This window comes from Solanum stenotomum, chromosome 2, assembly GCF_019186545.1.
Source record: "Solanum stenotomum isolate F172 chromosome 2, ASM1918654v1, whole genome shotgun sequence".
Taxonomy (NCBI): domain Eukaryota; kingdom Viridiplantae; phylum Streptophyta; class Magnoliopsida; order Solanales; family Solanaceae; genus Solanum; species Solanum stenotomum.
Window position 1 is genome coordinate 9419047 of NC_064283.1, and position 15846 is coordinate 9434892.

The 15846-nt window shown below is 34.8% G+C and overlaps 3 protein-coding genes across 4 annotated transcripts in view; all 3 read right to left on the bottom strand.

Moving 5' to 3' along the window:
• LOC125854890 (uncharacterized) overlaps window positions 1-1049 on the bottom strand; it is a 33454-nt gene extending 32405 nt beyond the window's left edge. For both annotated transcript variants that reach the window (XM_049534491.1, XM_049534490.1), the window contains exon 1: window positions 815-1049. In XM_049534491.1, coding sequence (XP_049390448.1) covers window positions 815-970 — 156 coding nt within the window. In that variant the 5' untranslated portion in view covers window positions 971-1049. The remainder of the gene's footprint in view (window positions 1-814) is intronic.
• Window positions 1050-4461: 3412 nt separating this feature from the next.
• On the bottom strand, window positions 4462-6475 carry LOC125854892 (transcription termination factor MTERF5, chloroplastic-like). Its single transcript, XM_049534493.1, has one exon. It carries the CDS (start codon window positions 6265-6267, stop codon window positions 5119-5121), a length of 1149 nt encoding a protein of 382 aa, XP_049390450.1. The 5' UTR covers window positions 6268-6475; the 3' UTR covers window positions 4462-5118.
• Window positions 6476-8603: 2128 nt separating this feature from the next.
• Window positions 8604-15283, bottom strand: LOC125854846 (uncharacterized). The gene is made up of 4 exons (XM_049534430.1): window positions 14097-15283; window positions 11358-11553; window positions 11143-11275; window positions 8604-9909 (listed from the first exon to the last, which is right to left on the bottom strand). The coding sequence occupies exons 1-4, from the start codon at window positions 15242-15244 to the stop codon at window positions 8699-8701; spliced, it is 2688 nt and encodes an 895-aa protein (XP_049390387.1). The 5' UTR covers window positions 15245-15283; the 3' UTR covers window positions 8604-8698.
• Between the last annotated feature and the right edge of the window lie 563 nt (window positions 15284-15846).

Here is a 15846-nt window from a genome sequence, read left to right on the forward strand (position 1 = left end):
TAAATCCTGTATAAATCTGATTGCCAACCATATAGCTTCTTTTCTTGTTCACCTCCTTTACACTCAATATTTTCAGCACTCTTTTGGCTCAAAAAGTATACTGAGTTTGATTCTTTGGTATCGTAGGATGAAAACATTTCAGTATATTTTTCCTTAAAAACTGAGAATTCCCAAAGGTCAATAGGCGCATAGTTCCAAACTCCGTGGAAAATTGGTCCATCCCTCTACCCAACTCGACTAAAATACCAGACTTTGACCACTGCCAAAGCACAGGGGGCACATTCATTGCACTCTAGCTTTAACCACATTTTCTATAACCACTTAATACTTGTCAAAGAAAATCTAATTTAGGCATCACATTAGAATCTAAAATAACACCTTTCACAAGTCAAATCTTGATTTCAGGGTTACTGTACTGAGAATAGCAGCAAAAAAGTTACTGAGTTTGATTATTTTGGTATCATAGGATGAAAACTGAGAATTCCCAAAAGTCAATAGGCACATAGTTCCAAACTAGGTGGAACATAGACCTATCCCTCTACCCTTCTAGACTTAAATACCAGACTTCGACCACTGCCCAGGGGGCACATTTGAGGGCATTTCACTCTAGCTTTAACCACATTTTCTATCACAAATAAGTACTTGTCTAAGAAAATCTAATTTAAGTATCACTTTAGAATCTAAAGATTACACCTTTCACATGTCAAATCTTGATTTCAGGGTTACTGTACTGAGAATAGCAGCAAAATTTACATATAAATGAATTTCTTGATACCAAAATAAGAAATTTTCAAAGATTTCAAAGTGAGGTTACCTTGGTAGCAGTAGAAATTGCTTCATCATCTTTAGAAAATTCAACTGAACCAAAGAGAGAGTTTTCAGATAAATGAGGCCCGGAAACAGCTACTGGTAACAGAGAAGGTAAGCCGCAGCTGCCAGTATGTCGAAACCTAGAGATTCGAGAAAGCATGGTTTTCAGAAGAAGAACCGAAGCTTGAAATTGATAAGGGTTAAACCGGAAAAACGTTAAAGCGCCATTTCCTACTTTTATTTTGTCATATGGAAAAAGGGGCAAATATATATTTTTAACTATGTGATTTGAAGTCAATATACTTCCATTGTACTCCTTCCGTCCATTTTATATGTCATTCCTTTCTATAAATAGCTGAACCACAATACTTGTCATTTTATAAGATTTATGCATATTATATCCTTGATAGAATAGTTAATTAATCTTGAAAATATATTCATCATTTATTATAAAGTTGACTTAAGAAAACATTAAAGGGTAGAAAGTTAAAGTTACATCATTTCTTAATGCAAATGCAAAGTAAAAATGTGACATATAAAATAGGACGGAGGAAGTATATCACTAGAACATGTATGTCATTTGTTCAACTTTATATAAATTGCATATACTTTCATGCATGATGTGAATTGCCAGTAGGAAGGGGCGGGGGAAACTTCGATATGGTAATTTTGGTATTCGGTTTTTAAATCTATTGTACCATTATCATATCAATTTAATTCGGTATGATTCGGCATTTTTTTAAGTTCAATTTCAGTATTTTTAGGGTATGGTAAATTGGTAATCATAATTTATTCAACTTCGACTAATATATATTTATTTAATAGAGTATTATGACTTCGATAATTCAAAAATGATCTCAATTGTATCATACTAACACATTACACATATAGAATATTTATTCAAAAGAAAGTACAAATAACTTCTTTTGTTAATTAATTACATTTTAATCAAAATAGAATAGTCAATTTCAATCTTGTATACTCTTTATATTATTAACGGAAAAGGGTCAAAATTGCCCCTGAACTATGCGAAATAGACCACCCTCCATTACATTTTGGGATCAAAAATACCCCCGCAGTTATCCCAGGAAACCACAAATACCCTCCAGAGTTAACACCCCAATTTTTTAGTGACGTGGCAAGCCACATGGGACTAATCCCTCCACCTAAGCATTGCCAACTAAGATTCACGACAAAAGAACTTGACTTTTAGTGGCGACAAAGTCGCCACAAAATCCCAAAATATTGTCACTAAAGGTTATGAGTGATTTTTAGTGGCGACTAAGGCTCCAACAACCATTCGCTAGTAAAACCTATTTTTTCAACAAAAAAATATGATAATTAATTTTCGATTGCGACCTAATTTTCTAAAATAAATAACTTGCAATATCCATATTAAAAACATCCAATATTATTACGAAAAATAATAAAAATTACTTCTCGATTCAAATCTCCTACTATATATATATAATGCATCATTGTACATTTTATACATTTACATATGACATAAAAATAAAACATATAGTGTCTTCAAACTCCTACTTAATCGATATCATATTTGGTTTTTTAAAAACAATGAAGAAAAAAACACAAAATTAGAATTTAATGTTAAAAACTTTTAGTGACAATTTTTTGGGCTTTTGTGGCAACTGTTGTTGCCGCTAAAGGTCTAGTTCTTTTGTAGTGAATCCTAGTTGACAACGCTTAGGTGGAAGGATTAGTCCCACGTGGCTTGCCACGTCAACAAAAATTTGGGGTGTTAACTCTTGAGGGTATTTGTGGTCTCTTAGGATAACAGCAGGGGCATTTTTTATCCCAAAATGTAACGAAGGGTATAAATGGTCTATTTCATATAGTTCAGAGGTAATTTTGACCATTTTCCGTATTATTAAATACTAACAAATATGCAACCTTGTATATTGGATCAAAGCTGAACTGCCTGACGTATATGATTTGTACATCAAAAGGATAGGAAAATAGAAGCTTTTCAATTTTCTTACTTCTTTTGGCTGACATGCAAGAAGTTTACAAACTCTGTTGGTTATCCAATGTTGTTAGTTTCAGCTGGGAAAAATGGATTTCCTTAAATCATATTGACATTGTTGTTGGTTCAGGTTTTGCTGTTATCCACTATTTGGTGAAATAGAAATAAAAAGGTCATCTTTTGTGATAAACAATGGAAATAGAAATGAAGAAAAAGAAAGGCAAAAAGGCACAACACCTAGTATAGCCCACCTTTCCCAGACCGTACACGTGAGACGTGAGATCATACTGGATATGTTGTTGGGTCTGATTTCTCTCCGATGGATGAGAGGAGGATGTATGATTCCTCTTCGAGAAATTCTTCTACCTAATGAGAATTCGATCAAGTTTAATTTGAGTTAGGAGAATCATAACCTGATTGATTCGAGGTATGTCTCTTCGTAATGGAGATTAGAAATCAGGAAAAACACTATTCCTTTTTGTAACTGCCAAAGGAATCAGTTATCAGCAAGATCAGTTGAATCCAAACAGCTTCAAATGAAAACCTTGATTTGCCATATAGCTCACAAGAATTCAGACTTGTAAATATGAGGGAGGTCTTTCAATAAACTATGGCCCAACTCCATATATGATTTTTGGCAACACCGATCCTGTTTTTCAGAATTCAATATGAAAACAAAAAGGCCAAAAAATCTACCGAAGGAGCATAATTTTCTTGAGTGGTTAATACAGACCAGGTATCTTATCCTTGTAGGGCAGCACAAAATATTGTATAAACTTTGACTCTGTTAACCTGACAACAGTATAGAGCATCAACTCTCTCCTCTTAAGCTTCTTTTCGTCCAAAATTTTCAAGACTTGCATCCGAGGTACCACTCTTTTTTCCAAACTATGCATCACAAGTGTAGGGGTAAGAAACCAACTAAGCAGATTTAACACCAAGCTCCTTCATGAAAAGATTCAGTGCTTTCTGTATTCTAACTTCTGAGAGGGCAAGACAATAAGGTAGCTTCCGGAACATGGGGAGTATATCATCATCAGACCATCCAAAACTCCTGAAAATTCCAATCTTTCTATCCAACATAGACTTCTTTTGGGAGGATACCACTCGAAATCCATACTGAAATAATGTGGAACTCGAAAATCATTCTCCACTCTATGCAACAAATCCTTAATCCTTTCAGGCTTTTGTGTAAGAGGGTAACAGGAGGTTCATGTGGTGTTGTGGTGGAAGCTAATTGAACTGCCTCCTTAATCACAGCTTCAGAGTTCATGTGTTTTGAGGTGCTCCAGCCGTGGGAGTTGGGTTGTTTTTCTCCAGATTTCCCCGCGGTTGCCTTGTGGTTGAGGCTCACTAAACTAGAATGGCTCATCTCCAAGGCCTTCAGGTTGCACAGCCCTCGTGGTACTCTGCACTGCAAGAGTTCCTGGTTTCATCTAATTGTTCAGATTCGGTCCAAAACCATCCTGACTTGTTACATCACCCATAAAAAATCACAAGTTAAGGCCAATTGGATTTTACAGCTCAAGGACAGTAAAAATAGGATACAATTGATACTAAACATTAGATAAATATGGCAAATATCAAGTGCACATTCAGAGGGCAAAAAAGTCTATCGACATTTCTGTTGTAATTTGACGCTTTTGTAGAAGTAAAGATGTTTATAAAATGGAATCCACATGGAAATGAGAAGCCAATTCATCTCCACACACTGTCTACTTGGAACCTGGATGGGAAAAAATAATGCTTTACAATCACCAAAAGGGCAGAAACTATGTTTTCTTTAGACATGTAGATTGAGCATTATGTTAATTAAAAGCCTGGAGAGTGTATTCTGTGTCACCAAACATGAATGACCGACTAATTTTCGAAGAGTTTATAGGGCAAATTCTACATCCTACAACTCCATTCCCAGCGGGCATATCTTTCACAAAGCACCAAATCATCGGAATTTTGTTTACATCACAGAGTAATTGTAGAATAGATGGAGTACCAAATTATTTAGAGTAAAAAGTATGAAATGAAAGAGACTCTTCAACTTCACATTAAGGACGAGATAAATACAAAAGCTCAGGTGGCAATAAAATGGATTGATTAGCAAACAACTCATAAAATGTTCCAGAATCAAATCAGAACAGGATAGAAGAATATCCAAATGGGAAGCAAATAAATACTTGACTATTTCTCAAACCTCCAATGATATTTTTCCTTTATAATGACAGAAATGACACCGACTGTAATTTTCAGAATACAAACTGAAAAAAATAAACGCAAAAATATATTGGACTGCAGAATATGATTTTAAAAAGGTTAAACTAAAACGGCTAGGGAGCCACAGTTTTCTTATGTGATTCATACAAATCAGGTATCTGATCCTTGTAGGGCAGCACAAAATAATCAATGAACTTTGTCTCTGATAAGCTCACAACAGTATAAAGAGCCAACTTTCTCCTCTCAAGCTTATTTTCATCCAAAATTTTCAAGACTTGCATCCGAGGTAGCACCCTTTTTTCCAGACTATAGATCAAAACTGAAGGCTGAGAAGCCAAGTAAGCAGGTTCAGAACCAAGCTCATTAATGTAAAGATTCAATGCTTTCTGAATTTTGACCTCTGACTGAGCAATACAATAAGGAAACTTCCTAAACATTTCAAGTATCTCATTATCAGACCATCCAAAACTCTTGAAAATTCCAATCTTCCTATCCACGGTACACTGCTTTTGCGAGGCTAATGTATGAAATCCATAAGGAAACATAGGAGAGTCAAGCGGTACTCGAAAATCATTCTCCACCCTATGCAACAAACCCTTAATCCACTCAGGATTTTGTGCAAAATACCTAGGATTTCTAAGCACGAGTGTTTTTATTCCCTCATCAGGAACACCACAATTTTTCAACAACAATAGATTAGTCTCCATAATATTATGAGCACCAAAAGTAAGCAACCAAGGAGCTCTCTTTAACGCCTTCACTACATTTTCATCACTACCCAAAGTTATCCTAAGACGATCAATGGTAGGTCTCAAATGAGTATCTAAACCTCTTTCAACAATTTTTGAATCTCTAGCAATTACATTCACCAGGTCCGACCCGGCTAACCCGATATCCATAAGGCACTGGAATTTGGGTTTTAGGGTTTTGGAAACATCAGATAATAGCATTTTGGGTGCTAAAGAAACCATTTTTTTCATCTGGGTATTGTCCAAACCGATTTGTTTCAAGAAATTGATGACTAAATCAGGATTCTTAAAGGTTTTCAATGAAGTTACCTTGGAGGATGTAGAGGCAGCTTCTTCATCGGAGAATCCGAGAGAATCAACAAGGTATTTCACCAAGAAATGGGTCGGGGCAGGTGTAGAGGTTGATGAGTAGAGATATTGAGATCTGAAACGGAAGTCTCTATAACCATTGCAATGATATATGGAACACTGAGTTGATACAACTACCGCTTTGCCTCTGAATCTGATGTGCATTTCCCTTACCAAACTTCTCTGCACTAATGGGGATTAGGGTTTATAGTCCCTCTTCCTGTGCTTGATGGATTGCAAGGAATTCACTGAATATTTTCAAAATTGATCAAATTTTAGCTTGCGTTTAGAATTCACCATTCCAAATTAGTGTTTGCATATTCGGGATCATAATTTTGAATTATCCCAATTCTCGGGAAAATATGATTTAATTTTCAATCATAATTTTATTTTTTTAAATATACAACTTAATTCACAAATTGACGTGAAAAAATTGCTCCTACTATACAAAAAGATTTTACTGTTTTCGTTTTAATATTTTTTAGTATGTTTTAGAAAAGAATATTTTTTTCAACTTTTACCAACTCTTTGCTGAATGAGATTCTACCTCTTTCTTGTAGTCCACAATATTTTACTTTGCGAAAGTTCATTTCATGGATGAATCATAACTGATAAAATGGACAGTTTCTACGAGAATGATCAAAGCGCATTAAAATATTTACCATTTTATCATAATTTTTATCAGTATTTTTGCCAAACTTAGATAATATCCATGTGTGTATACAGGAGATTTAAAAAATAAACGCATTTGATAATTGAGATTTCAATAATTAAGATTAAAATCTTCGTTAAGTTCAAATAGGCCCAAGAGAAGGACCGACTGTTAAAACAACAATTTGAGTTGAGTAAAATGACAAGTAGACACTGCATTATGTAAACTAGTCATAGGAAGGCTGGGACCAACTGCAATGAAACAGATAAACTTGCTAAATTATTTTGCTTTTTTATAGGATTTCTTGAGATTTGGGTAAGTAAAAGTAATCAGAGAGAGTACATGATAAATTGTAAAATTTCTTTTTTATTTAGATTTCTTAAGTGACTTGTAGAAAGCAAGTAGACAAGTAATATGAAACAGAGCAAAATATATATATATATATATATATATATATACACACATTAGGGCTTGTGCACCAAAATTTAGCAACCAAAATAGATTTGTCTCCACTCTCCATAATGTTTCGAGCACCAAAATTAAGCAACCAAGAACTTCTCTTTAATGCCTCGACTATATTTTCTATCACGAACCAAAATTATCCGAAGGCAATCAATGGTAGGTCTCAAATGAGTATCTACACCTCTATAACCAATTTGTGGATCTTTTGCAATTACATTCCATAGCTTTATTAGATTTTGGATCATAGTTCTTTTAAATAAATAATAGAAAACTCAATTCATAAAATTTATATCCATCATTTTAAATATTGTAAAAAGAACACATGTTCAACATAAAAAAAAATTGTTTGTACCACATGAAAGGATTTTACTATTTTCGTTTCAATTTTACTTTCTTTTTTAGTTTGTTTCAAAAAGAATGTCTCTTTCGTTTTCTACCAAACTCTTTGTCAAGCAAGATTCTATCTTTTCCTTGTATTCTACAGGATTTTACTTGGGGACACTCAATTCTTGAATGGATCATAAGTTATACAAAGGATGGTCTTTGTAAGATAGATCAAAGCTGAAATACTTATCACTCTACCATGTGACCCTTATCAGTATTTTTGCCAAACTATGATAATATCCATGTGTATATATATCTGAGACTTGAAAAATAAATGCACTTAATAATTGAGATCTCAATGATAAAAGATTAAACATCTTCATCAAGTGCAAATAAACAGACAGTTAAATAACAATGTTGAGTTGAGTAAACTGGCATTATGTAAACTATTATAGCCATAGGAAGTCTGGACCAACTGCAATGAAACTGATAAAACTTGCAAGAAAATTTCCAGGCTGCAAGACTGAGATATAATTTCAGCATCTAATGAAACAAATGTTCCTCAAAGTACTACTAATTTTTCATTATTTTCTTGTGTGAGATACACATCGGGAATTTGAGCCTTGTAAGGCAGCACAAACTGCTCAACAAAACCAACTCACTTAACTGGAGAACTTGATAGCAATAATGTTCTCTTGAACCCAATCTTCTAACCGAAAAGGGAAGCAGAAACCAACATCTCTGGTTTTAATCCCAATTCCTTTCAGAAGAAAATCTACCTTCCTCTCGATTGTAGCCTCTGATAAGAGTTAAACGACAAGGCACATTTCGAACCATGGTATCCTAGTTAACTCCTGAAAACTGTACACTTCTTCTCTAAAAGAAGCTCACTGATCTAAACAAAGGCATAAACTTTAAACTCCACAGAAGAACATGCCTGATAATATACGACTTCCCATCTTTGTGGCTTCTCATTTTTTCAGAATTAAAGGTATGCTATAGAGTTATCCAAATGTGTACGTACTGAAAGCAACAAGACATAAAGAGATAAATGATCTTCGGCAACACTGGAAAACATGCAAGTAGGTCACTAGAAAGCAAAACAAGTTTGAAATGAAAACAATACTTCAATGTAGTGCCAAAAATAAACAAAATGTACTAAGCAGCCACAATTTTGTTGAGCTGTTCATACAAATCAGGTATCTGATCCTTGTAGGGTAGCACAAAGTAATCCATGAACTTTGTCTCTGTTATGCTCAGAGCATAATAGAAACCCAACTTTCTCCTCTCAACCTTCTTTTCGTCCAAAATTTTCAAGACTTGCACCCGAGGTACTACCCTTTTTTCCAAACTAAAGACCAAAATTGAAGGATGAGAAGCCAAGTAAGCAGGTTCACAACCAAGCCTTTTCATGTAAAAACTCAATGCTTTCTGAATTTTATCCTCAGAGAGAGCAATACAATACGGTAACTTCCTGAACATCATGAGTACATAATCATTAGACCATCCAAAACTCTTGAAAATTTCAATCTTGTTTTCATACTTGGACTGCTTTTGCGCGGCTAATGTATGAAACCCATAAGGAAACATAGGAGAATGGAGTGGAATTCGAAAATCTTTCTCCAACCTATGCAACAAATCCTTAACCCACTCAGGCTTTTGTGTAAGATAATTAGGACATATAAGCACAAGTTTTCTTATTTTCACATCAGAAACACCAGAGTTTCTCAACAACACTACATTATTCTTCATAATTTGATGAGCACTAAATGAAAGCAACCAAGAACTTTTCTTTATAGCCTTAACTACATCTTCATCACTACCCAAAATTTTCCTAAGAAAATCAATGGTAGGTCTCAAATGAGTAACTAAACCTCTTTCAACAATTGTTCTATCTTTAGCCATTAATTTCGCCAAGTCCGACCCGGATAACCCGAGATCCATAAGGCACTGGAATTTGGGTTGTAAGGTTTTGTTAACATCATGGAATAGCAATTTGGGTGCTATGAAAACCAGTTTTTTCACCTGGGTGTTGTCGAAACCAGTTTGTTTCAAGAAATTGATGACTAAATCAGGATTATTTAAGTGTTTCCGTGAAGTTACCTTGGAAGATGCCAACGATGCTTCCTGTTTGGAGAATCCGAGAGAATCAACCAAGTATTTCACCAACTCAGAGGTTGTGCTTGTTGAGTAGAAACATTGAGATTTGATACTATTCAAGGAAAGGAAGTCTATAAGACCGTGAAATCTGGCAACAGCGGCCGCAGCGGCGCCGCCGCGGCCTCTGAATCGGAGGAACATATTGTTGAGCTCCTTTCTATTAAACTTAGCAAGAGTAGAAAACGCTTCTGCTTGGGGAGAAATGTTGCCTCAATGGTTAAAACCCCTTTTTGAATTATTATATTTTTGTGAGTTTCATATTTTAATTTGAGTGAATAGGGTTAATACTCCAAAACTATTAGATTTTTCTTTACTTAGATATGAATTCATTAGTAACGTATTAGTTTTTAAAATTTTTAATTAATGAATCACGAAAATCAATTAACATTTTGAATTTAACAAATATTTTGTTTTAGTGTGTAACATAGAAAACATATAAAAGATAATTTTATGTGTTATTGATTATAATAGTTAAATTAAGTATAAACGTTAAATGTTATTATTTTAGTATACATAAACAACAATAATTTACTATAGCAATCATAAAACTTTTAGAAAAACATTGTCACCGTAAAAAGATACTTCAATTCAAAATAAGTTTGGAATTTGTATTGTGAAAAATTAACTAGTTTTATATGGGTTGTAACAATGTAACTTGTAACCTAACACAATCCTCCTTTGTTAATTGCACTAAATTTTGGAAATAAACATAGGCCAACTTCTCATTGTTCTCAAAGGTTCTTCCTCCCAAACTCCTACCATTAGAACTTCCTTTCCCCTCCATCCCAACGACGACATACCCACTGTAATTCCACAAGTGAGGTACGGGGAGGATGACGTGCATATAGACCGTTAGCTCAGGTAAACATATGAAAAATCAAATATGCAAAGCAAATATAGTAGCTAAGAAGTCATGCTGAAAACAATGAAGAGAAAAGTGATAACAACAAATAATATGATAATTGAAACAAAGGAAGCAACATATAATACTAAATAAAAAAAATAAGATAGTTGGAGAATAATAGTAACAACACTAATAACGGAACTAGACAGCACTCAACTACCTACTAACTTTGTACCCTAATCGTCGCCCTCCCACCCCCATAAAAAATTGAACTCCCCTGACGATGTTCCTATAATAGGATGAAGACATCTCTCCTTCAAAGAGGTAGCAAGAATTCGATTTCCCCTAGGGTATGGTAGTAGAACGATACATTTTATTTACGTACCAAACACAAGACAATAATTAAAAAACCATACATTTTCCATGGAAAACAATTCCCTTCATACCAAACACACCCTTTTGTTTAATCATTTGAGTGTCATGAATGACACTCTCTTTTCCTGTGGCTTCTGCTACCTAACTGAAATTCTGAGAAATATTAAAAGCCTGTACTTAACTACAAGGCTAAATGTAGGTCAGGATTTAGACACAAAATTGCCAGCCATTGCTATTTGGCCAGCTTGAGAGCTATTGACATTAAAGTTTATCCATCTTAGAGAGTTAAAACTAGTAAAATTATGCATCACCGGCTCTGCTTCAGCTTGTTTCACAGAATGTTGTGTGTTTGCTACCTGCAATCAGTATGAATGCATGCTTGAGATGACTTCCAATTGCAGATCAAGTCCTTTCATCAAGCAGCAATGAGTCATCTGCAAAGCTGTTGCCATCACCGTCCTTCTCTGATCGAATGCCACAACGGTTGTCATTCTCGCATGCCTCATCCAGCACAACATACGAAGTTGCAATTGAGCCAAAATACTGCACAAGAAATTCAAAGATTAAGGTGGCATTAGGGCATAGTTCCTGGGAACCATTCGTTAAAGAAAGCACTCTTAGAATCAGACTCTTCCTAAAAATCCAAACAATATCAGCAAATCTATCTGTCAACATGGTGTTGTTCCTCACATTTTCTGTATAGACCATGAAATTACAAGAACGGTCTTTTTCCTAAAAATAATAATAGTAAAGGAGGTGTATCTGAACTTGCTCCATCAGCAAGGAGCAAGAGATCCATGTTTTATGTAGTGATGTCAGCATTGAATTTATTTGTATCTATTTAGTGATTTAAATTCACCTCGACTGATTCAACTGGTACCTGTTATATTCTACCACAAATCATTATATGCACCGGATAACTTTGTCTACCATCCAGGTGTGTGTCCTAGTGGTCAATAAAGTGGGTAGGAGAACCATGAGGTCTCAGGTTCAAATCCCAACAGAGACAGAAACTACTACGTGATTTCTTCCTATTTATCCTAGCCTTGATAGAAAAAGTTACATGGTACCTATTGTTGGTGGGAGGTGGGAGGTATCTCGTGGAATTAGTCAAGGTGTGTAAAAGCTGCTCCAAACACCACGGTTATCAAAAAACAGCTTTGTCTACCAAGGTTAGATAAGTAGGAAGAAATCACCTAATACTTTAACAAACCATCTTATTAGCCAATCCTTAAAGGATTTGACATACTCTGGTGGTAAAGTGAAAACCCAATCTTCATATTCTCCATCCTGAATTGATTAATATTTATCATCGCATGCTAGGTTTAGATATATTACAGTCTTTTCCCAATATCTATGTGTTTTAGCTGCAAAATAATGAACTTATGAATGGAGAAGTGTGTTTTAGTAAGAAATAATTTCAGAAGTCCACTACTTTTTTATCATCGTGGTGTCTGGGTTATCTTGCACGCACCTCGACCAATTTCTCGGGATACTTGCTATTTCCCCACCAGTACAGGTTGTTGTGCCAGTGAATAACTTTGCTCATCAAGGCTTGAAAAGATAGGAAGAAATTATCTAGCATTTTTACTTCCGCTTGAATTTGAACCTAAGACTTTATGGGACTCAACTTTCTTCATTGACCACTAAGCCACAACCTAGGGTGCAATTTCAGAAGTCCACTATTGGATGAATTTTGTACCGCATGTTTTTGTGTTGAGCTTTATAAACTCAAAATGAAGATTATTAAAGGTATAATATTAACACGATAAAATAAATAAACTACTTCACCTCCCCTCCAAAAAAGATATCCATAATAAATGCAGAGGAAGAGAGGGGTTAGCCACAAGGAAGGAGGGGGTGGGGTAGTAAAAGTTGATAAACATCTTCATTCTCTTGTGTGACTCCTTGGAAAGAAAAGAAGAAAGTAGTCACATAACAAAGCATGGATAATCCACAACACAACCCTGAGGCACTAGTGACAATCACAACAAAAAATCACTGTGTGACGGGTGGAAGATTCCAAACATCTGAATTCTAATATGTGACTAAAATAAGATGAATAAACAGGGGGGTTAGCTGAACCCGAAAGCTTTCAAAGTAGAAGCAACATTGCAGCTAGAGTGTGAACAGGTAACAAACATCATCAGAGGTCCATTCTTGTTGTTTTGGTGCTCCTAGCTCCTTAATTGGGAAGATGGAAGCCTAGTACATCGAGTTCATACTTGGCAAATAATTCTTCACCCATACTCTATTAATCAAACATATGCAACTTGTCAAATTAGTTGCATCATACAGGTTTAACTAGTCATAGACGATTGTTCTTTTTTAGAAAAAGAAAGGTTCATGGACAGCAGATAAATCCCAGACTGATTGTTTTGAACGGTATAAAGCCCAAACTAATTCTTCTTCCCCTTTCTTTTCGGGAAACTAAAAGCTTCATAGATGCCTAGTGCCTACTATGATATTACCTAGACACAAAGGAATGAAAATTCCTTTTTCACCTTTTTGAGAGATAGGAGGAGGGTAGGGAAACAACTCAAAAAAAACAATGTCTTAGTGAAGTAATCTCAGCAAGGAGATTTTATCGTCACCAAACTATCAGCAAATGAGAAACAAAATTCAGGGGATGGGATGGGTTTCCAGGAAGCATTACATTGTCAAGAACTCAAAATGATTTTTTCTGAACATTCTCCAACAAGCTCTGTGTTAAGTGTAGGACTGTTGAAATTTCACCCTTGAGTATAACCTAGGGGTTGATAATGATTTGGGCCTAACTATATGGAATAGATATGATACAGCTAAGGCTGACTAGTTTGGAATCTAGGCATTGATGGATAGATATAAATAGCCTAAAGGCTGATAAGATAAAATAATCATCCTAATCAATCACAATCTGCTGTAAATAAGCACAGATCACGAGTTCGAACTGTTGCCAGTGAACCAAATCTTCTGTTTAAATGGAGAATGGCAGAGGAACCAATTTTGAGGATAGGAGCAGAAACAGATTTCTCACTTTCTTATTCTCAAGAGCCTCTACCGGAGTTTCTTCCCTTTAGTTCAAAGTTATACATATCATTTTCGCAAGAGTTATAATCTCACTATGGTAGAAATTGCAAAAGACTAGATCGGCAAAATGAAATGGAGTATCAAACCTCTGGCGAACAAGAATATCACTTTTTGTCTTTTTCATGCTGCTGAATTTTGTTGTATAGTTCACACACATCAGGCATCTTATGGGCAAGCACATAAGCCTGATAAAACTTCTGTTCTGATGGCAACAGAACAGTATACAGATTGTAATCTTCATCACATAGTTTCTTCTCAACTAAACTTCTCATGAATTCCAACCGGGGCAAAACTCTCTTTTTCATACTGAACATAAGCAGTGTTGGGTGAGAAGCCAAGTAGGCAGGTTTCAAACCAAGTTGCACCATGTAGAAGTCTAGCGCAGCTCGCAATTTCTCCTCTGACAGCCTCAAACAATAAGGTAAAAGCTGAACCAATTTGATTATGTCCCATTTAGACCAACCATAATCCCTTAAAACGCCAAGTTTTGTGTCTACAGTCGACTCTTTCATTGAAATAAACACATCAACTCCATGGATAAACAATCCCGATGCTCGAGAAATATTAAATTCATTTTCAAGTCTGTGAACTTTTTCCTCTACAACCTCAGGACTTGCCAAAAGAGTATATGGATTTTGAAGTATGAATTTTTTGATATCATCATCTGTAAACCCAATGCTCTGAAAGAACAACATATTGATTCTCACTCTTTCACATGCTTTAACAGAGAGTAAACATGTTCTTTTCTTGATAGCTTTCACTACATACTCATCACTACCCAAAATTTTTCTAAGATAACTAATGCAAAATTCCAAATCAGAAACTTCAAGGCTTTTCAAAATAGACACACTCCCTGTAATGACCTTGACCAAATCAGATCCAGATAAACCAAGCTGTTGAAGAATATCAAGTTTGGGCTTAAGGGTTTTGTCAACATCACACACAAGCAACTTGGGAACTGCAGAAACAATTTTACCGATATGGGTTTTGTCCAAACCACTTTTTTCGAAGAAATTTAACACAGATTGAGGATTTCCAGTGGATTTCGAGCGAGTTACCTTAGTGCTTGTTGAAATGGCTTCTCCTCTAGAAAATCCAAGCGAGTTCACGAGATAGTTCACCAAGAAATGTGTCTGGTCACATGCAGTTTTATCTGCAATTGTTGAATATTGAAACAAGAATTTGGAGTTGTAGATGAAAAAAAGCTGCCCTACGGCGGCGCCATGGCCGTGCGGTCGGAATAAGCGAGCCGCCATAGTTTCCAGTTTTCATCAATCTGAAAAGAAAGGGACCAAATTGGCCTAAGAATACTAATTATGGAGGACTTATAAATAAATTAATTAAAATTTGTTTAATGACAGACATTAAAAATGAAATTTGTTTGTTTAAATTTGATTCAGCAAATTTAAGAAAATAAAAAATATTTTTGGATTTTATGATTAATTCTATAAAAAAAAATGTTCTTAATGTATCAAAATCTTTTTGATTTTTGTGGTCTTGGATATAATAAATTAGATGATAGGTGTAAAAAGTTATTACCAAATATAAACGATGATTTTTTTTAACCGATTAAAAAGAAAAGCAGGATAAACAATTTAAAATAGAGGAAATATATGCACATATTTTAATTAAGTTAAACGGTATGATCCTAAGACATTCTAGAAATACTCCTCGGTTAATTTTTACTTGTCACTGTTTGACTTGACACATTTATTAAGAAAACAATTATTAATTTATGTATTTTANTGATTTTTTTTAACCGATTAAAAAGAAAAGCAGGATAAACAATTTAAAATAGAGGAAATATATGCACATATTTTAATTAAGTTAAACGGTATGATCCTAAGACATTCTAGAA

Bases quoted from the DNA above. Each gene is read 5' to 3' on its own strand.
- LOC125854846 (XM_049534430.1), bottom strand. From the start codon at position 15,244: ATGGCGGCTCGCTTATTCCGACCGCACGGCCATGGCGCCGCCGTAGGG. The intron at 11,276-11,357 runs GCAGATGACTCA...TACTGATTGCAG, and splicing joins ACGGTGATGGCAACAGCTTT to GTAGCAAACACACAACATTC. The intron at 9,910-11,142 runs GCAATTTTGTGT...TTAACCATTGAG, and splicing joins TGGCCAAATAGCAATGGCTG to GCAACATTTCTCCCCAAGCA.
- LOC125854892 (XM_049534493.1), bottom strand. From the start codon at position 6,267: ATGCACATCAGATTCAGAGGCAAAGCGGTAGTTGTATCAACTCAGTGT.